Below are 23,449 nucleotides of genomic sequence, written 5' to 3'. Positions count from 1 at the left end.
GGGCTGAAATTCTTCCCTTGGGAAATGGGTGTACAGCAGAGATGATAGACAACTGGTCTTTGATGCTGTGTGTTACAACGGGAAAGGAAGGAGAATTAGGGTTGACATTCCCCTTCAGGAAGTCAAGAGATTCACTCGTCTGTAGAGCTGTTGTATGCCTTTAATGGGATACATATGTATGTCCACTAAGTCTGATGATTTCAAAGTACAGATACATGGTGCTCGTGAAGCATCTTAAGGCCCACGAACCCTTAGCCAACTGGCCAGGGGTTCCAACACACAGCATCATTTGGACACCAAATACTTTAAAACGTCAGGCAAGTGTCAAAGAAACAAAACTTCTAATCTGATTCCAATGGTTCAGTTTACCAGGCGGAAAAATGGTTTTGCGTGTCTTTGTATGGAACTCAGGAAGCGAGGAAACACTACAACTACCTACATCCATTCATGATCCCAGAACATAACCTGTCTGCTAAATCTTTAATTCCCCCTAGTCCTTCCCTATAATCCCCTCAAAATAATCAGCACAAAGTCACATATCCTTTTTTTAGCAACTACCTACTACCTAAAGCTTCCTTCTTCCTGAAAACATCTCCTGCACCTTGCCATGTTATGTTACGGTTTGCCTTATATCCCGCCTATGGCAACCCACATTATTTTTAAAAAGTGGCAATGACTTTAAAGAAACAGAAAAGCACAGTAACATCACAAACGGTTATAGGGATATGAAGCTGCCCTTCCTGCCCTTCTGTCCAAATCAAGTAATAAATACAGAACAGTGTAAGTCCTCTGTTTCTCAAGTGCGGACCAAAACAACTCGAGTTCTCTGGTAGTTGCGTCACAACTTCCTCCTCTGTCATAACAAGATGAGCCGAAGAGCCCTCTGACACACTCTGACTACTTCAGAAAGCCACCCCAAGGGAGTAGTAATTACTGGTAAATAACCACATTCTCAGACAACACTGTCCTAAAGAAAAAAAAAAAAAGAAAGGCAAGCAGAGCTTACCTAAGCAACAGTAAATCAACTCTATCTCTCAGACAAGTTGAAGAGGAGACCAAGCTGGTGGTGAAGCAAGATTTCCAAAACTGTACTCTTAATGCTTAAAATTTTAAAGCAGAATCAATATCCTACTGCCAACAGAACATTTTCTATTTCTCAATTCTGTCAAAACTGCCTTTCAAAAATGTTTTGCAATGGTCAGATAAAAACTCTTATCCTTTAATTACAGTCACCCTGTCACATACAGTTTTCGTAAAATGAGAAGAAAATCTTAAATATACAACCTGAAAACATGGGCAATATCTGCTCTTTCCTTTGCTTCTGTTAATAGTTATGCCTAAAGTGTAGGACCTTTCTGAGCTGAAGCATCTGTTACTTAAAGAACAGTAAGTTTTACCACAGCAATGACATTTAGAAGACAGTGTCCTTGCTGCAAAGATCACATTTCAATATTTTCACATCCAATTCAAAAGTACCTGGGAACACTGCATTAACAGCCTAATTGAACTCCTAGCAGAAATCTTTCTGTAATAAATACAAAACTACAGATATTTTGACTAAACACTGGTTCTAGGTACCAAAATGAAGAGGCTAATTTTCAGAAATTACGTGTTACCTGTTTTACTTCTAAATTACTTAGAACAACTGTGTCTTGTACAATCTTCTAATGAAAGAGAAAGCTTTGGAACACTTTTGTTGATCTTGTTCCTACAAAATCTGAGTTTCAACTTGAGTTCATGACACTGAAGTGGAAACATGTCGACCTCTTTAGAATTTTAACGCAGCGATGATGCTGCACAGTCATCTGCTCTAACTTAACGTCATACAGGAGAGTTCACTGTAATTCTCACCCACTGGATCCAGTGGCAGTGCTTCAACTCAAACATGCCTTTTACAAATTCAACCAGTTTCACTCTAAAGGCTTGAACAAAGAAGAAACTGTCAGCTTGTGCTTTGACTCCTGGATTTTCATGACTATTTTACAAAGGTGATTCAATTATACAGCAGTACTTCATCTCAAAGGATATGAAGGCATTTTACTAACCGAATTAAGTCAAAAACTCTCTGGTTACCGATGCAATGTAAAGCTTGGTAACTGTTAAACAACTCAGTCACTGGTGGATTTAACTCTTCAGACTCCCACAATTTAGACAAAATAATCATTGCTATTTGCCATTCTGCTTAATGGCATGAAGTAAAAAAAAAACACTGCTAAGCTGGGCTCGTGTAATTTATATGCTCTTGTCTTTTAACACTTCTTCCACTGATTTTAACAAAGGGTGTATTTCTTCTTCTTAAAGCAAATAAACTGTGATATTTTAAAGAATATGGTAATGGATATCTTCATCATGATGGATGATGCCTGGATGTTTTCAGGCTACAAATGGCACTGGTACTCAGTTCCACCAACAGTATCACTTTCCTTTTCCCCTTGTACCACAATCAAACCACATCACTCTGGATGCATGAAATCTTAAGTGCTGTACAATGCAAGAAGACTAACAGGGGAGGTACCAAGCTTCTCTGCTGCTTTTTCCAAGAGAAAGTCAACAAAGCCTATATATGGACACTGACCTACTGAAAACATTTATTAAAACCTTTGATTTCTAATTGATAAAGATACATACCCCTATAATACTCAAGCCTTTCAGGTAGTCCTGACGAGGTTGGGCTTGTGGAACACACCCTGCTAAAACCACTTTCTTCTTCCCTTCTTGGGCTTTCCTAAAGAGGGACAGACAGATGGTATGTTAGTATTTTGAAAATTGATCATTTTCAACAAGCAGTCATATTGTGCATGTGACACAGGAAAGCAACCACAATGAAAACATTCCCAAACTGGAAGCAGCTTGTAGATGTTTGAACCTCAAACAAACCAAAACACCAAAATAAGCCACTATGAAACTCCCAGGCTACAGCACACGTGGCTCAGTATGGGGAGTGTCTACAGAGGCCATTACCACTGTGCATCTTGGACAAAAGTACAATCTTGAAAGCCCCAATCGAGTTCAGTTAACTTTTATTTTCCAGAACGATAGCAGAGAAGCTGGGTCCAGAAGAACGGGGCAGAGATATTAAGTGCAGTTCAAGAAAAGTTACACCAAATGCAAGGGACAACTGATGCAGACAGGACCTGGTAGCCTACAACATAAGCATTTATGTAGTACCAGTCAGAAACAATCAGTTACATCAGTGTTCTGACGTTTACTTTGGAATGTTTAACTTTAAATGTCCATTTACTTAAAAATATTTAAGTACATGTTTATTTAAAAACATATCGAGCATTTTCAAGCTTTAACTGCTCTGCCTTTGGCAGAGAAACATTTGTCTGGATGCTAATTTACATAACTCCTTAGCTTTAATGCTACCTTAGCACCAAGCAGGAAACCAAAACACTAAGATTAAATGGTTAACACTGTTCATTTCATTAGTAATATTTTTACTCACTTTGAATTCAATACTGAATACCAAGCTGTCACTGAATCTTGAAACTACAGGGAGCCCTGCACAAAACTATTAGCTCCATACAAAACTGTGAGATGCAAAACGTGCTTACATCCATTAAACTTTGAAGATCATCCATTAACACATTAACCCAACATGACTACTGCATTATAATGTGCAAAACAGTAGAGAAGCACTGAATGACTTTAGCAGATTTGCTAGGTCTGACATATTATGGGTTGCTCTAAGAACGATCTTTCACACTTGCATGGTGTATCATAACCTCCTGGCAGACTTGTGTCAAACTGGAACTTTGTAAATCCATATTTTCTCAAGCAATATATGGATTCATGAAGTGTTGCCTGTTATGTTGGAACAGGCTAAGACATGTCATAACATTTTTCAGAAAAATTATCTTATCCAAAATGCACAATTGCTTCAGCAATTTTATACTTTTCAGCTTGCCCGAGCTGTCCCCAAACTGAATTTCCTCGAGAAAGTGGCGTCCAACAAGCTCAAGGATGCTGCCGTAAGTATCTGGAGATATCCAGCAAATGCAAGTTTAACAAAAAAATCCCACCAGACTGGTACCACACACACTTCCGCTACTCACAATTTTGACTTCATACGCACAATAGGGACAAATTTACTTGCAAATTATAGCTCAAATGAAATCTCACAAGAACACACAAACTGTAATATTAAAGGAGAGCACAGGCCATCTTGCCAAATACCTTGTGTTGGCTGCTGCACTAAAATGAGGTATTTGGAAAGAAAATATTAATTATCCTACACACAGACAAGTGTGAAATAACAGGAAAATGTATTGTGCCTATTACCTCATACCTAATATAAATGCAGCAAATCTCTATAAAATATTCAATTTTGTTTTAGTGGGGCTTTCAGGAAATCTTCAGGTATTCATCATACAGAGCCTCATTGGTCCTCTAATTGCATGCTAAGGTGTATAATACAAATACAAATCCTTTCATCTCTTCCTTGATAATATTTCTGTAGATAAAGAACTACAATGAAAAGCTAATTTAGTATATTTCTTAGGCAGGGAACCTAGCAACACGTCTCTTAAATCTGCAATCTTCTTTTCTTTCAGTGGTAAATATTTAAGGGTTTTGCAAAACTTCAATAGAGGTCGCCTACTTATACATAACCAGTTAAAAAAAAAAAAATAAAAAAATAAAATCCTACTTCATGCATTACCTAAAAATGTCATATAGCACCATGTGACACTCCAGTAACTCAGAGGATAAAAATCACTACTTATATAGTCTAAGAGACTCAACCTAATGCCTTGAGGCAAGACAGTAAGACCTGTCTCCAGCAAACAAAGTACACATCCCTGGGCAACTCTGCATCTGGTATAATCTGCTGCGAGCAACAGCCGTCTCTATCCATTTGAAAACCTGTGAGTACGACAGAAGAAAAAGCTTTTATTCAAGTCTTTTTATCTGAGGGGAAAAAAAAGTTTCCCTTGACACATTAAATGGCATTTTAATGTTATTTCACAGCTGTAACATTTTGCTGTATCTTCTGGGACTATGACTGGAGCTAGGGGGAAAAAAGTTAAGCTGAATATTCTTCATAATAAGCATTGCCTTCACTTAACTTTTATAAAAGTTGTACAGGTCTCTACAGAATGAAGAATTTTGTACGCTGAGATTGTTTTTCCTTTAAAATGCAATTAAGTGGAAATGTCAGAACTAAATTTTCAATCATAGTCAATTTTGATTACATACATAATACACTGTACAGTCTGTCATGAAGCCCACCATATATGAAAAAACATTGTAAGGAAATTATGAAATTTTTTTGCCTCATTTTCAAGAAACCACTTCTCAAAATATGCATTCTAGTACTACATTGTCAGCTTATTTTGATATTGTTTAATGAGCCCTCCTCATATTAACAAAAGCTGACAAAAATTATTCTTCAGAAATCTAGTTAGCACAGCAATGGTGTCAGAAAAGCCCTTATCCTTCAAAAACATGAACAGTAATGAGAAAAATACTTCACGGAATCCAGTAGGAAGTATGAATATACACATCTTCCTTTTTATACACCCTTTACATTGTTCAGTTACATGAACCTTACCTTGAACTTTCAATTTAATCAACTCAGGAAATATTTTCTAGAAATATACACTCTTCTAAAATCTACCGGTAAGATACACATCTGAATGGAAATGTAATTAACGCAATTCTTTTTCAAATAAAGAAATTATTTGGGCTACTTCCTAAGTAACAGGTGGGGAATAAAAAACAAAGGAGGAACAACAGCGGCATGAACAAAAGTACTATATACAATAGAGGACTCATGCAAGATCCATAGCGAGATCACAGATTATACTCCATTGCAACGCCATTGCACAGATATAGCCAACGCAACTATAATTGCACTACCAAACTTAGTAAGTTCAATGTATTCTGCTTTTTACAAAGCAAATTTGAGAATGCAACTAGGATGGGGAGAAACTTCTGCCTTGCTTATGTGCACTTTATTTTGTTAGGAACCTGCCCAAACTTGAAGATTCTGCTCACAATTTTACATGACCTGTTGTTGCACGATTCCTCTACTTTTCTGAGCTCCAAGGAAATTTGGTCAGCAACACAACAAAGATAAAGAAACGCCCTCATCCTCCAAAAACGGCCCCTACAGGCCTTTGCTACATCAGCCCTGTGTGTATAGCGATGCTGCCAGAACCGTGTCAGCCAGCGCAGGATGCTCTACCACTTTTTCACGACTCGCACAGCTACTCAAGGTGGAATCAACACAGGAAAAAAATTAGGGGACTTTCCCAGAGGGTCAAATCTAAGGGAAGCAATTTTTTTTTAAAAAGTGAAAGTAGATAAGATGGGCTAATTCCAATGGAAGGCAGTGACCTTGAAAGTAATTGCTAACTTGCTCTTCGCTAGAGAGAGACGAGAGAAGCCAGATCACTGCTCACCTGCTCACTTTGCTTTCCACAGAGCTGCCCGTGGGACTTTTATAAGTTGTGAACTCTTATGTGAATGACTCTCGGCTTTCAGAGAGCCGCTGTTACTGCTCACCGAGGTGTCCCAGCTGCACGGGAAGGCATGGAAGACATCTGAAATCAAAAGCAGTCTGTTCTGCAGTGAGCAAAGCTGGTGAACTACAGACTGGGCAGCAGGAAACATGCAATTCATAAGGTATTGCTTGAGCGCCAGACATATGAAACCAATCCACTCAATTTTCTTCCTCCAAAACCAATTGCTGGTGGAATTAAATAATGAAGAAGAATTTACACAGTGAGCAGAAGGCTGTTTGCAGCAGAACGACTAAGTATCAGTCAAATATAAGTAAGAAAAGAAGCATGAGCAGAATTTTCATCAAAAGCAATAGATTAGGGGAGAAAGTGCTTTACAGTGAGCTTGTTAAGCTTTGCATTGTTTGTAGTTGGGAAATGTTCATAAAACATTAAGAGGAACTATTTCTAATGCTAAAGTAAACCAGGGAGTATCTTTCTTGTTTGAAAGGAATATGCAAGTATTTCAACCAGAATCCTACTAGGTAGGACAACTGACCACACTGTCGAATAAGTTTTTACATCAATGAGTTATTTCTACCAAATACAGTTTTCATCTCCACATTGTTATACCAGCACAAAACTGGAGACTTTCACATTGAGATGTATATAGCTAAACTGAATTGAGCAATGCACCAGTGTAGTCTATTCATGCCATTCTCATGACCTTCCGTTACACAAAATCCACAACACCCCACACCAGGTATTTCGGAAAGCTGTGAAGCCATAAATCAACATGTGTCTAGAAATGTTAGTGTATATGAAAAAGTTCTGCTGAGGCAGCTCTAGCTGAATATAGTATGAACTGTGTATCTGATGAGATCAGGCTGCCAAAGGTTGTAAAAAGTAGAATTGGGGGGATACTACTTCCCAGGCTGTAGGAATGTCATCATGATGTCTCTGGGGAAAAAGAAATGTTATTTGGCTAAAGATTCAAATGTGTGAAAGACCTTTCAACTGCCTCATCTGCTGAATTAATCAGTAGGAAGCCACAAGTTTTAAAGAGAGCACACCATCCCTGGAATGAAGAGATGGTGCCTATATAGCATCTGCAATACATTCCTCAAAATCCATAAAAACACATAGCTATTTTCTGTTTGAAAAAACTACAAATGGTAACTTAAACTGTGGCTTTACAGGCTCTGAACCAATCTAATATCTCATTACTACCTCAAAGGCTTGTTTCCCATCCTCCCTGTCTGCTATTGCTGCTCCTACTTCAACTCCAACTCCTTTTTCTCATTTCTGGCTGCCTGGTATCACCCCTCCTCTGCTCCAAGCTCTGCAGCTCACTGGACCCTTCCAGGGCCCTGTTTAACTCACTCATAAAGGAGAAACTTACTGAGACAAATTTGGGGTTTTCATACCATTTTATTCCATTAAGTTAGCTCATGGGAGAATGGCTACAGTAGAGCCAAAACAAAGGTCAAGGGAAAGCTCTTGAGAAGGAAACAGAAAGACACGGCAACTCCACATTTCATCTATAGTGAGCTCAACGAGTCTCGTGAAACCTTTGAGGTCACAGGGTTGGTCTCAGTCCCTTCATGCCCCAGCCTGTATTCATACTGGAGGTTGACCTGACCCAGGTGCAGGACTTTGCACTTGGCCTTGTTGAACCTCATGAGCTTCACATGGGCCCACTCCTCAAGCTTGTCCAGGTCCCTCTGGATGGCATCACGTCCCTCAGGCGTGTCAACTGTACACCTCAGCTTTGTGTCATCTGCAAACTTGCTGAGGGTGCCCTCAATCCCATTGTCTATGTCATTGATGAAGATATTAAACAATACTGGTCCCAGTACAGACCCCTGAGGGACACCACTTGTCACCAGTGTCCATCCAGACATTGTGCCATTGACCACTACTCTCTGGGTGTGACCATCCAGCCAGTTCCTCATCTACCAAACAGTCCACCCATCAAATCCATATTCTACAATTTAGAGAGAAGAGTGTTGGGGGGATGGTGTCAAAGGCTTTATAGAAGCCCAGAGAGTTGACATCCATAGCCCTTTCTTTGTCCACTGATGTAGTTACTCCATCATAGAAGGCCACTAGGTTGGTCAGGCAGGACATGCCCTTGGTAAAGTTGTGCTGGCTGTCTCCAATCACCCCTGTGTCCTCCACGTGCCTTAGCACAGCTTCTAGGAGGATTTGTTCCATGACCCTCCCAGGCACAGAGGTGACACTCACAGGTCAGTAGTTCCTGGGGTCCTCCTTTCTACCCTTCATAATAATGGGTGTGAAGTTTCTCTTTTTCCATTCACCAGGGACTTCACCTGACTGACATGACTTCTCAAATATCATGGAGAGTGGCTTGGCAACTACATCAGCCAATTCCTCAGGACTCTGACATGCATCCTGCCAGGTCCCATGGACTTATATATGTACAGGCTCCTCGAGTGGTCACCAACCTGATCTTCTTTTACAGTCGGAGAGACTTTGCTCCTCCAGTCCAGTTCATTCATTCAAGAGGACTGGCAAGAGAGTTTGACAGTGAAGACTCAGGCAACAGAGTTGTTGAGTACCTCAGTCTTCTCATCCATTGTTACCAGTTTGTCAGTAGTGTTTCTTTGGGGAGGTGGGGGAGCAGGGGTGGAGTAGATGGCTACACCTTCTTTGACCATCCTTTTCTGGTTGACATACCAGTGGAAGCCCTTATGATTATTCTTTGTCCCCTGTCAAGTTCAGATGCAGTTGTGCCTTGGCCCTCCTGACCCCATCCCTACACAAGTGGGCAGCAGCCCTACACTCCTCCCAGGAAACAGTGAATCAAAAAAATATCACTCTAGACTGAAGTTTTTCTTCATCAATGCATGTAGACAACTATTAAAATTAAATATAATCCATTCTTCAAATAAAATATTCACAACTCTTTAGATTCTTACGTACTCACTGAAGTTAAATCACTGAAGACCACGATTAGGCAAATGCCTAGTTACTGTCTTAGGTAAGGTTGTCTTCCTGCACTAGGCCCTTTATTACTGAGTCTCCATTCAAAACCTTTAACATACTTCAGTAAAATCTGCAAAAAAAACCCATCTCTTTCCTCGAACTTTGTTCAAGGCAAATACTAAACACCAACCATCTATCAAGACACTCCTAATCAGACATGCTAAACTAGATTATGTCTCCATTTGTGACCAAGGCAGATGTACAATTGAGTTCAGCAGGTTGATTGGTCTTCTGGTAATTCCTGCAAGTTTAAGTGTAGCACAAAAATAATATCTAAGATGACAATGTTTTCCATAATTAATATTTCATTTATCTACTTGTGGGATTGAAGAAAGGAGAAATGATTAATTATTTTCCTATTACTACTAGTTTAAAGTACGTGTATGAAACCCAAAGTGTGCACCAGCAAACCCCACAGAACTTCAGCCAGCCCCAGCACTGGTTGTCTTTTCTTCCCCACCTCCTTTCACTTTTGATCTTTAGCTCTCTGCTGACAGCATGAGTAACTAAATCTGAACTTCTTTGAGGCACAGAGTACCAGATATATTGAAGGTCTGGCGATGCAGCCCTGCAAAAGCAGAGTCTGCTGGTAGCCAGACCACCAGAGAAGAGCTGCAGGTGCCAAAAGCTGGAATTACCTTTAATAAAACCAAAACAAAAGAGTTTCTGCATATCCTTGAAGCTTTATGTCCTTTAGAATGGACATGACAGTTTGTAGTAAGGTTTTAAAAATATCACCCTGTCTTCCTACATCTTCAGTTCCGTGCTAGCATTTCTTCAGCAAGGATCTAAGGAAATCAGAGTGTTGAGAGAGTTTTTGGAAGCAGCAGAAATAGCACCAAATCTACAGCAGCGATTTTGTCCTTTCTCTTTACCTTCTACCACTACTTTCCTCCTTCAAGTGCAATGAGAGGGTGGTGGAGCACTGGAACAGGCTCCTCAGGGAGGTGTCACGGTTCAAGAAGAGACTGGACAACACCCTCAGACACATGGTGTGAACTGTGGGGTTGTCCTGTGCAGGGACAGGAGTTGGACTCAGTGATCTTTGTGGGTCCATTCCAACTCAGGACATTCTGTGATTCCTCTGTTCTTTCTACACATACTCCTGAAGGACTCTAATATTCTATCATAGCATTTATGTCATATCTCTCCTTTATGTTTTTTTTAACTGACTGTTTATTCTACTTTACCTTCCCAATCTTCACATTTGCAGTTCATCTCTTTAAACATAAAAGAAGTGTCGTTTAGACCATACTTTTATTATAATTAATATGTGAAATACTACACTGCTTCTCATGTTCAAAGTCCTGGCAGGCTTCAAGTTACACACATGCATGGCAAATGGCTGTAATATAAAACCTGTTGATACAATGGCTAAAAAATGAAATTAGTGTTGAACAGAAATTAAATAATCTGATTTTTTTCCCCAGATGTCTAGAGGTGTAATACGCTTCTCAGTAACATACTAACTACAAAATTAAAAAAGGATCATCAAGAGAGACCAAGAGGCTGCTGTTCTAGAAACTATTATGAGTACTTTTCTCCTTTTTTTTTTTTTTTTAACTCCCCTCTCCATAAATATAATACACCATGTTCTACCAGGTAAGGAAGGTGAAGTCCAAAAAAAAAGTGTGCAGAATTTACATGCACTAAAGAGACAGAGCACTATGTGGTACAGACACCACTGTTCTACTGAGTCATCACAACAAAACCCCTCAAGGTTTCTATGCTGCATCTGACAAGGGACATTCTGATAAAAAGTCAAGGATAACAAAGGAACTAAGAACCAACTCATTTTCTCTTGAACACTGTCAGAGCAGCTGAGGAAGAAAAGCCACAGACCTGAACGGCAGCCAAAATTCTGACCATCAAGGCTTTTGTTACTCAAAATCAGGTAGCTATGACTACTACATGAAAGAAAAAAAAATAAAAAAGAAAGAAAAAGAAACCACTAAAATCTTGTCAAGAGACACCAAATATAGTTTTCATCATATATGCACAGAAGACTGTCAGAAGCTATTCAACAAAGGGAACAAAATTCAATGAAGTAATTTTTCAAAACAGTAAGCTGTCTGTACTTTTTTCCTTTCTGGAAATGTTATGTGACCAACCACACTGTGCCTATTTATTGTCAGGAATTCTGCAGTTGTTAAGGACTATAGCATGGCATGATGAAAGAGAAATGAGCAACAAAGAATGGAGCAGAAACAAAAAAGGAGGTTTAGCTCCCAAATACTAGAACCTTCATTCACATTCATTCACTGTATTCTAAACCATGTGCATTTGACCTTGACATCAAAACTGGCAAAAAATGTCTCCAGATTTTTTACATGCTATAAAGTTTCATTCTACAAACCATTCCCACTCTAGTGGTATTCCACATCCAGTTACTAAGAGAATTGCCAATCACATTCTTACTAACCTTTTACTCTGTTTTAATTCACTAAGCTCTTCCAGTAAAGCCCAGCCAACTCTTCCTAATCTAAAGAGATGAGGACTGTTGTATTTAATTCCTGTTCTTTATCATAGTATCTGAACAGTAATAGAAGTCAAACTATACAACACACTATCTCATCCTTCCTGTTTAAACTTGTCTTTATAGAATCAGGGAAATGTAGGTTGGAAAGGACTTCTAGAGGTCATTTAGCCTAACCTCCCACTCTCAGGTGGACCACTGACAACCTCATTACCCAGACGACGCTGGAAAACTTCCTGCCACTTGTTATGTCTTCTGGTCCACTCAAGAGGAGCTTGGTTCCATCACCTTTGCAGTTGCCTTTCAAGCTATTACAGACTGGTGTTAGGTTATCCACTAGCCTCCTATGTGCTAGACTCAGGACATTCATGTTCCTTGGTCCTCACCACACGTCTCATATTCTTTGCAATGGGCTACTTAGCCAACAACCTAATCCCAACAGATTATGAAGCTATGTTAACTAAGTCTTCATTAACATCTTTAATTTTTCATTGTTCTATACCACACCTAAAAGAATGGTAAAGATTCAAACAATTCTCCATGGACTACATTTTGGCATACACGTTTGAAGGATGGAAAAATCTTGTTTCTGTATTGGTAGAAAATCTTAGTGCTTCTACACTCACACAAATTCATCACGGCTCCTGAAAGCAACAGACTCCTACACTGCTTTAACTTGACACTTTAGAAGGGCTTTGCACCACACGCTACAATACAAACTGAAGAGAGATTACTATTTTATTTTCTTAAGAGACTAAAGCTTTGAGTCTGTGGTTACATGTACAAATTCAATAGTGTATGACAATTAGTTAAGAACCTAATCAAACTTCATGAGAAGAAACATGATTTTGTCTTTTTCTACTCAGGCATTTTTAATCACACTATCAAAACCAAAACAAAAATGAAATTTCCAGGTGACCTGAACGATGACTGCACTTTGCTTGTGCCTGTACACTGCTGGAAAAATTCTCCACTTGGTTGTTGTCACTGATGGTTAAGCATGGGAAGGGAGAAGATGCTATTAGAAACCAAGAAGCTCAAGAGTGCATGAAGCAGGGTACGATGGTTTTAGTGCACTCCCACTGTGAAGTGGGACTGACCTGAGCAGCTATATCTGCTTGTCACTAACAATTTATGCAGCACACTTGCTTCCATTCTGGTTTAGGCTTTTTGATGTGTGTGGTTGGGAAAACATTTGCAGGGAGGGTGCTGAGAGAAGGCAGAGAAAGAGACAAGCCCTAGAAGTAGCTCTGAGAGATTAATACCATTTTAGTCATGTAAATTTAGTTCAAAATGTATTATTTAAAGAGCTAAAAATTGTAACTTCTATCAGAGTTGAAGGGGTAATTTCTCTAAGCATATTAGCTTGTCTAAGAATGCTTCCTAAAATAACCAAGATATCATTCTACAAGTTTTCACAATAGATAATATTCTAGAAGTTTAATATACTGCCAGGCATCTATGAAATGAGACAATAATAAATGCATGGACTCATGAAAGTTTTAGGTCACATGCATATCTGAAAGGTCAGAACAATTTAAAGGATTTGAGCAACAAACGTTAGCTCTTATGTCTTAACACTAAACATTTTTAACAAAGAGCAATCCCGTGTGGCTTGGATATACATACATTCCCATGAGAGCTACTACTTTACTCCCAAAGCTCTATTTTCTTTTCCTTTTCTTCCAGATTTCCCATAAACCTTAATTCTCACAGATTAACAGTACCATCTTTATAGCACCTCTTTACCTGCACATACATACAGAAGGAATATTCTATTTTTGAAGAATAAGCAGGGTCTAATACTACACAGTACTAAGTTCATAGCATATAATCAGTGTTAGTATCTATTTGAGCATAGTAAACCACATAAAACAATTTACCAGGATTTCACAGTTTTATTTCCCATCCCAGTTACCAGTAATGTCAGGAGAAAGGCCTCATTGCAATATGCTATTGATCAGTGGCTCTTTAAAGATAATAATCTGTGATGAGAGTACTGAATAATTTTTAAAAGTTAATTTGCAAGTCCTGTGCAAAATGAGGTAGGTGCTTTACAGACAAAGTTTCTGTAACGATCTCTAACCTTTTTCTCAGTCCCGTTTCTGATGAGTGATCACGCACAGGTCTGTTACAAGGAAACAGAGGCACATTCTGGCTGCATGTTCTGGGGCTTCCAAATCTTTGTACAATAGATTCATGCCATTATTAATGATTTAATGAAAAAGGCCCTCAGTATCAAAGCTCTCTTCCCTGGACTTCATACATATAGTAAATTCATGCAAAAGCTGTAACATTCAAGCTTCTCTGTGACATATAAACAGATACTAATACTAATACTAATATCACCAACCTTTAAATACCTCTAAGTAACACTAATTGCTCAAGCTGCATTTGCTATGCAACCAGTTAATATTTCTAATTTCTTTCTATTTTTAATACAATACACATCCCTGCAGACTTCAAGACACCTTACATCAGGAAATGATACTAAATAATGCAATGCTCTGCATTAAGCCCACTTAATGCAGCTCAGAATTCTACTGAATCTCACTGGAAATTATCATCCTGTCATCAAACTTTGGAAAAAAAATCCATCTGCTCCTACTAGGAGTTTCAAAGAAATCTTGTTCTGCAGTTCTCAAACACCACAGAATAACGAGAGGATGGGAAAAATGCTAACTGCACAACTCACACCTCTGGAATCCGCTTTGAAGATTTCTCATCCTTTTCTTCCAAATTTCCATAGTGACTCAAGTACATTTTTCAGACTGATTGCACTTAAGTATGCAATATGTTTTCTTTGAAATACTGCTTTGTTAATAAACATCATTATTTTTTCTACCATAGCCTATATACAAAGATTCAAAGTGTTAAATAGGTAATTTTTACAGTGATTGAGCCTTTATTCGTAACAGTCTACACACAGGAAGACCTTCCCCTGTCATCAAGCAGAAATTTGTTTTTAAACAGGTGCCAGGGAGAATCAGAACTTTCTTTTTAAATAAAGCTCAGACTGGGAAATTGAGCACTGTGCTCCCTGAAGCTGCTTTCAAAATCTGAGCCCCATTCATCAACTTTTCACATCTCTTGCTATCAGACAACACATTACAGGTTTCTCAGCACTCGGAGGAGCAAAGTGCATGTTAACCTTATTTAAGATTATACAAAACTCTGTATCTGTAGGATATGGGCCTACGTGTATCAGCAGAAGGGAGGTTAAATTCTTCAGTAAGGGACAGTAAGCATGTACTTAAATACGCTATATGCATACTTATCTCAAAATACACTACACAATTACAGAAGTAAAAAGCTACATTCTGCATCGCTGTTACTAGCAGCTCAACCTGATGGATTTTTTTTTTTTTTTTTTTAAAGGAATCCTAGATTTAACAGTATAAAACACTATAGGAGCAAACATCTTAGGTTGCTCAGCTTGTTTTAATAATCACTTTCCATAAAGGTAGACAGCGCTGCACTGCTTACTTTCCCTGTTATTTAATTATTTTTTTAAATCAAAGCTCTTACCCTGTTCTACGCTATGATCATGGGTCAAGTGAAGGCCACATCTACTCTGATGACCTCCAGAAGACTTGAGGGCCCTCGGTTCCGATGCACTCTCCTTAAAATGCTGTTACAGCTGCATTCTCCCTCCCTACTCCCATGAGCATACAAAAAATTACTCTTTTTGCCTCCATTCACAATATATATCAATTTACACAATACCCACTTATTCTATTATTTCTTCCCGTATTTACTACTTCCTGAAAAAGTTTTCTGATTTTATATGCAAGAGCATCTCTCCTCAACAGGAATTGGGCAGACTCAGACAAGACCCTATGTATAAAGCAAGGTCAGCTTAAAGAGATATTGCACTATCATACTAACTTTCTTAATTATTTCCCCATGGAAACAGTTGTATCTAAAACAAAACTGAGATGGATAAACTGTGTTTCCACCCAGTTTGAAATGTCTTCAGTATCAGAAAATTAGTGTCAATAGTACAGATACCAAATTAGAAAACACAAAAATACATAAGAATCATTCACTACAGCAAGCTTATATCAAACTGTACCTATAACAACTTTTGCTTTAAAAAGAAACCCAGAAGACAACGTAAGCAGATAAATATTTTACTATTCATACATTAGCTTTATCAATTTTAAAGCACAAAACCAGAGCAAGTGTGGTGTTCACGATGAGTTATAATATTCAAAAGGACTACTCAAGCTCTAAAAGGACATCAATAATTCCAGAGTTTGCACATAACTCTCAAAAGTTATAAATTTTAAAATTCCAACTCCTTCATTTCATGTTCTGTATTCTAAACCATGTGCATTTGACCTTGACATCAACATTGGCAAAAATGTCTCCAGATTTTTTACATACTATGCAGTTTAATTCTACAAACCATTCCCACTCTACTGGTATTCCACATCCAGTTACTAAGAGAATTGCCAGCACATTTATTGGATTTAATATTGACCAATACAACCCAAAATGTTCTGGTTTTTATTATGAATTTTCTTTCTGCAGAACTGGATATCATAAAAGGGATGCATAACTGGAAAAGAAACTACTGAAAATGCCAGCAGTTTCCCCAGAATGGTGTTTGCTGTATGTTACTACTAAAGGAAGTCATATAGTGCTAATTTAGAGAAATCACCACTGAGGCTATGGACTATAATCAGTACCTAATCCAACCATCTTCTTCCAGAATTTATCCAATCCATACAACAGTGGTGTTCCCCAGAGCTCAGTACTGGGGCCAGTTCTGTTTAATCTCTTTATCGATGATCTGGATCAGGGGATTGAGTGCATCCTCAGGATGTTTGCAGATGACACCAAGTTGGGTGGGACTGTTGATCTGCTGGAGGGTAGGAAGGGTTTACAGAGGGATCTGGAGCAGCTGGATCATTGGGCTGAGGCCGATTGTATGAGGTTCAACAAGGCCAAGTGCCGGGTCCTCCACTTGGGTCACAACAACCCCAGGCAGCGCTACAGGCTCAGGGAAGAGTGGCTGGAAAGCTGCCTGGCAGAAAGAGATCTGGGAGTGTTGATTGACAGCCATCTGAACATGAGCCAGCAGTGTGCCCAGGTGGCCAAAAAGGCCAACAGCACCCTGGCTTGTGTCAGGACTAGAGAAGCAATTGTGCTCAGCACTGGTGAGGCCCCACCTTGAATCCTGTGTTCATTTTTGAGCCCCTCATCCTAAGGAAATTGAGGTGCTGGAGAGGGTTCAGAGAAGGGCAATGAAGCTGGTGAGGGGTCTGGAGCACAAGTCTGATGAGGAGCAGCTGAGGGAACTGGGGCTGTTCAGCCTGGAGAAAAGGAGGCTGAGGGGAGACCTGATCGCTGTCTACAACTACCTGAAAGGAGGCTGTAGCATGGAGGGGGCTGGTCTCTTCTCTCAAGTAGCAAGTGGTATGACAAGAGGAAATGGCCTCAAGTTGTGCCAGGGGAGGTTCAGATTGGATATTAGGAAAAAAATTTTAATGGGAAGGGTTGTCAGGCATTGGAACAGGCTGCCCAGGGAAGTGGTGGAGTCACTATCCCTGAAGGTGTTTAAAAGGCGTTTAGACAAGGTTCTTAGGGACATGGTTTAGTGCCAGAGTTAGGTTATGGTTGGACTCAATGATCCTGAGTGTCTCTTCCAACCGAAACGATTCTGTGATTCTAAGACACACGTCAATCCGCAACCATACCACAAAAAGCGCTTGTGAGCTGTTTTAAGTTGTATATTATCTTTCGTGTTGCTCTCAGACTTCCCAGCTGTATGTACCCTCCCTCCTGTGCATGCAGAACTCCACCTGCCACTCAACCATTGGCCAGTATTTCTGAAAGAGCATAAATAGCAGACTGGCAGTTCTGTACAAGCCCAAGCAACACTGGATGCTTTTTCCGTGATTATCAACAACTCTTTCCTCTATGGACTATAAATTATGCTCTCATATCTCGTGCCTAGCACACAGTTCTCTTTAGGATAAAGAGAGCTTCTGATTAAATTAACAGGCTGGAGCATCATACTTGGTTGTTGGTATTGTTTCTTTTAGTACTGACCCAATATTAGCATTCTCTTGGTCTGATGCAATTTTCTCAGCATTCCAAGATGTGTTAAATTTGGCATCCCCAATTATTGCCACAGCCTATGGCATTTTTATAAAGCTGGCAGATTTATAAGCTTTCTATAAATATGTATATTAGTGCCACTTCAAAATTGGTAGGATCTCTCTTTTCAGTTCTAAGGTACCTAGCATTCCCCTTATCCTTACAGCTCCCTACCGCAGATATTCACTTGATAAAGTTAGCTTCTCTTTGCTAAAAATCTAGGCTATGTAACCTTCATTTTGTATCATTTTACACTTCTTCCCTTCATTTCCTACATATACCTGAAAAATATCTGCCCTATCATCTAATTAGGCCTTTATTCCATATTCCCCACCTTCCTTGAGTACACAATTGTGGACTAACTAAGGAACTGTTCCCACACACATCTCAACTTAGGTAAGGTTATCTGAGAAGATAAATGTGGACTGTTTGTTTAGTTCTTTTTGAATGTTAAACACATTATTTACTGATATAATCTCCACTGAAGAGAATCAGCTCTGCACAGTCACTAATCCTTATCCAACTATCCATTTGAAATCCATTTATGAGTTCATCTTTACCCAACACAGTTCAAGAATAAATATCATCTCACTTTGGGTAGAATGATGTTTATGGTTAAAATATAGACACACTTAAATGGGATGTTCAAAGTTCTCTGAAAAACACTGCTCAGTTGGGAAACCAGATGAACACTCCAAACAGGTCAGAGGGACAAACAGTTGCGTAGGAAGGCACCTTGTTACACTGAACTTCCATTTGTCAAGCAGATCGCCCTCCAGCACAAGTTGCCCATCTGTTGTGTATAAAAATAGCAAAACCAGTTTGTTTGCATTCCCAGTAAAAGCTCATCAATGGCAGGGGGGAGCAAGATACATCTCTGTTTACAAGCAGGATTCCTGGAAGAGTGAAGTAGAAGTGACTCTGGACAAGGACTCCTCGCCACCCATAGTGGGAGGGAGGCAGAGGAGAGAAGGAGAGCTCCCCAGTTCTACTGGCAGTCACCACTGTTTGCTACGATAACAGCACAAAAATAGTGAGGGGCATACCAAATTCACTGAGAGAGCTATATCAAAAACCAGATCATATGATATGAATTTAATAAATTCTCATCAAATCACCACAGATCATGGCTTTACTTGAAGACAGAAGAAAATCTCTCTCTCTAGAAGCTCAGGAAACCACTGTTTGTCCAAGGTTTTAAAAAAAGAAGTGTTCTTGGTAAAGAACAAAACTAATGGAATTACAGACTGATAGTTCGGTTGCTCTGTTTCAGTTATTTAACAAGTAATTTACTTTGCAAGAAAAACAATCAGATTTTTGCCTTAAAAATTATGTGCCTGAGAAACTAACTGGCTAAATATTCCCAGCGGCTTCCAATGCACATCTAACAAGTACTGTTTTGAAAATATTCCAAAGACACTACACCATTTCACAAGAAATACAAACACCATTTTATGGTATTAAGAATTTTTAAGCACCACATGCAGCAACCAGAAGCAGTGGAGCAGCAAAGTTTCTAATTACCTGCTTTAAAAAAATGCACAAAACTTGAAATTGTCCCAGGTAGTAAACCCCAAAAGTTCGTCTTTTTGTTACTTCTGTTACCCCAAACCAGTTTAAATTGATGGTCTAACACAGTCAAACGGCCAATACAACATTAATGACTCCGCATTCTAAAGAATCAACAACCATTCCTAGAATAGAGCAATTACCAACAATCGTCTGAACATTATTAGTTCACACTATTCCTCTCAAAAACCTGGGGTTATTGATGCAGGATTTCAGACACCATTACCTCCACAAAGACTTCTGATAGAGCAAACTTATCTCAAGCAGGAGAAGTAAAAGCTGGAAAGTCAGTCCACATAAAACACAGAAATCTAACTCTTGTACTGGGAGCCTCTGGAAAATCTGGCCTCGTTTCTATCCAGGCAGTATTTACAATAAATTGAATGTGCTGAATAGAGCAAAGACTCCTGACAGAGATCAGACGATCTTGAACTGTGGTTATGAAGGTCAACATTTGATCTTGAACTCTGCTATTAGAAGATATCATTATCAAAACAAAAGCTCCTAAGTACCAGAACAACAGAGATTCACTAACGGGTATTGCTCTCTAAATAAGAATCAAATTGAGCTCTGAGAAATCTAAGGAAGCACAAATATACTACCACATTAAAAAAACAATTCATGGCATATGTAAAGTTTTAGTTATAAAATGTAGCAGATAACAGAAATCTTCCTTCTGCCAAGTTTATTATGTGCATGCACACTTTCAGGAGCGTGAAGAGTGAAAAAGAGAAAAGTAACTTCTTCATACAAACACATTATCTAATTTAGAACGAGTATAATATTCTATGTACTCAATAACTGCAAGAAACACAGCAAAAGCTGAAGTAAATGTGTAGTTTGCCAGAAAGACCTTTTAAACAATGAGCAATCAATTCCCTTCTTATTCTGAATGCAAATTTTCAGCATTTTTTTTCTTCTTCCCCAAGACCTGTGATACATTAGCACTGAACTGTTGTAGAAACTAATTTATGCCAATTTGCTTTAGAACTGAGGCCTCAAAGGTGAAGCTTTCTGGGAGCGCTGACTGTGTCCCGGCTGAAGAATTCCTTACTTCACAACGAAATGGATCTGTCAGTATTAAACAATTTGGCAATTTGCAATAGTAACATGGAAGGAGGCAACCCCATACCTTGGCCGCAAGGTGGACAGCTGCTGAAACACTGCTCACCAGCTCACACCTGGAAGCATTTACATGTGAAACCCACTGTGAGCTGGGAACCCTTTCATCAGATTCATTGCCCAGAGAGGTGGTAGGTGCCCCATCCTTGGAGACATTCCAGGCCAGGCTGGATGGGGCTCTGAACAACCTGATCTAATTGAAGATGTCCCTGCTTATTGCAGGGGATTGGACTAGATGAGCTTTAAGATCCCTTCCAACCAAAACCATTCTGTGATTCTGTGACTAGACATTAAGCAAGAACTAACTTTGTACATGGAACAGAAGAGTACTTTATGAAGTGTTATATGAAAACAAAACAAAGAATCATAGCCTCTCTTAACAGGATTGTGTTAATATATATTAGCAAGCCTCAGACAAAAAAAATTCTAAGATCAACTGGTAAAACTAAGTAAGAGGTCATGTCAGTCTACATTTGCATGCTTAGTATGTTCTCATGTCAAACACACTATGATCTGATTTATTATCTTAAGTTTATTAGACAAATTTAGGAGACCTTGAACTCTTCCTGTACTAATTAAGAGCACCTGCTTTATCTGAATTGTGTTTTTTCTCACGTGTTCTCCTTCACCTTGAAATAGAGTCTTAAGTACTCATGAGCAGCTTGAGAAAGGAATGACAAACAAAAAACCGTCAATAAGCAAGCAACACAAATAAAAGCCTTTGTAATGCTGTGTACAGAATCCACCTACAGGGACATAGCTAGTACAGCCACCAAATGCCTTCTGTAACAGTGTATTATTTTACACCTTCAACATCCTATAACTGGGGTGAGGTGAACACTATGACCATTAAAACATTACTTTTCCAGCAGCAATAGAGTATGTTTAATTAAGACATAATACCTTTCACTTCAATTTTCAAGCGCCTTTTAAAATACTAAATCTCCTCATACCTACCTGGTTAGTTACTATCCACTTCTTACAGTAGCACATATCTAGATAAAGACCAAGTGGGCTGAAGGGGCAGTAAAAGAATTATTATACTTTAAGTCTTTACTGTGAATCCTTTAACCTTCCTAGTTAACAGCATTCTTTGTTACCACATCTGATCTCCTTTCCAACCCTTCAAATATTTAATCCACTTTTACAGTGAAGGAAGAAAAGAAGGAAGGAAGGAACAAAACCCCCCAGATCCAAATAAGTTGCTGTTCTAAATTAATCAAGCATTACTGATATAAAACAAAACATGGTTTTGTATAATAGGGCATATAAATATGTGCTGGTAGTTGGATGAAAGACCATCTCAAGCATTTTTCATTTTTATTCAAAAAGCTATTTGTTATGCTAACTTCAATAAAGATGATGTAACTATTAAGTAAAAGCCTAATTAATTTATTAAATGAAAGCTGAAACTCAGAGGGGACTTCTCATTCAACCATTTTTCATTAAAAACTCCATATTTAGAAAGACTTTAGCACTTCAAGTCACTCATTCTGGGTTGCCTTTTTTCTTTGTTCCCCATTCCCAGCAGCAGAGATTGTATGAACACCTCCAAAGAACGCTACAAAGACTAGTTCAGGCACTTTTGCTACCAGTTCAGCACTTTATTGTTTTACTTCTGAATTGGTTTACACAGCTAGAAGGCTAGTCAAACCTACCCTTGCTGTTAGTGTGCCAGGTGCAAAGACACTTAACAAGGAATCTTCAGTACTCTGTGTCAGAGTGCTGTCCTTTTAGACCAAGATTTTTGTGCATTGTATTTTCCTGAGATTTTTTTTTTTTTGAGGTGGATGAGCAAGGAAGCATCATTGGAAAAAAAAAAAAATGATAATGATAATGATAATGATAATGATAATGATAATGATAATGATAATAATAATAACAACAACAAATAGTATGTTGACAGAGGTTGGTCTGTCAGCCACTACCAGCACGCAGGTGCTCCAGGTGAAGAAAGGGAAAACAGAGCACACCGGGGTGAGCCAGAAGCAGCAGGTGATACAGGAACGAGTAGAGCAGAAGGGATGTGAAGAAGGATGGCCAGGAAGGCAAGGTATGGGGGGTAAACAAGATTACATGAAATGTTTAGTGATATGCCAATGTCCAGGAGATCTGGCACTGTGCCTTCAAGTCTCACAAGTGCTACTGGAACCCATTCCCAACAGGCTGCCAACCTGGGATGACTCAAGACGACTGAATTACAGTACTGTACACGCTGACTTTCTAAATGCTCTCCCAAGAGAACCTGAAGTTGGTTTCCCCCATTGCAGATCACCATCATCAGCTTTCTGCTTAACACCAAAAACCAGAGGAGGCAGTTGCTACACTGTTTTAAGAATACACAAGCAGAGAGATCACAAGTCTGCTCTGAGGAAGCAACTCATATTTCAACAGATGTACATAAAATCATCTACAGGCATATTGAAACACTACAAAACTCAGCCTAGGTATACGATGGATTATGACTGATTTATTATCGCTGTGATATTTAGTAATGTAAAATAATTCAAAAATGAAAGAAGTTGCATAACACTATTTCCTGGAGAGCAGGACAGACACCCTCAGCACAAAGCAACAATTCCAGGGTGTATCTCGCGCATTCACTTAGACTACAGTGTGATGATTGTTTGCAAACAACCCCCAAACTTGACATAGTTCTCGTGACACATACATTCAAACCACAGTATAACGAGTGCTCTAAATTTCCCATTTCACCAAA

The 23,449-nt window shown here is 39.0% G+C and overlaps 1 protein-coding gene across 3 annotated transcripts in view; it reads right to left on the bottom strand.

Moving 5' to 3' along the window:
* Positions 1-23,449, bottom strand: part of CDKAL1 (CDKAL1 threonylcarbamoyladenosine tRNA methylthiotransferase) — a 415,738-nt gene that overhangs the window by 286,017 nt on the left and 106,272 nt on the right. For all 3 annotated transcript variants that reach the window (XM_082046383.1, XM_082046384.1, XM_082046385.1), the window contains one exon: positions 2,629-2,725. In XM_082046383.1, coding sequence (XP_081902509.1) covers positions 2,629-2,725 — 97 coding nt within the window. The remainder of the gene's footprint in view (positions 1-2,628; positions 2,726-23,449) is intronic.

The sequence above is a fragment of the Streptopelia decaocto genome, assembly GCF_964273445.1.
Source record: "Streptopelia decaocto genome assembly, chromosome: 2".
In the NCBI taxonomy this organism is placed as follows: domain Eukaryota; kingdom Metazoa; phylum Chordata; class Aves; order Columbiformes; family Columbidae; genus Streptopelia; species Streptopelia decaocto.
This window is presented reverse-complemented; position numbering and strand designations above follow the sequence as displayed.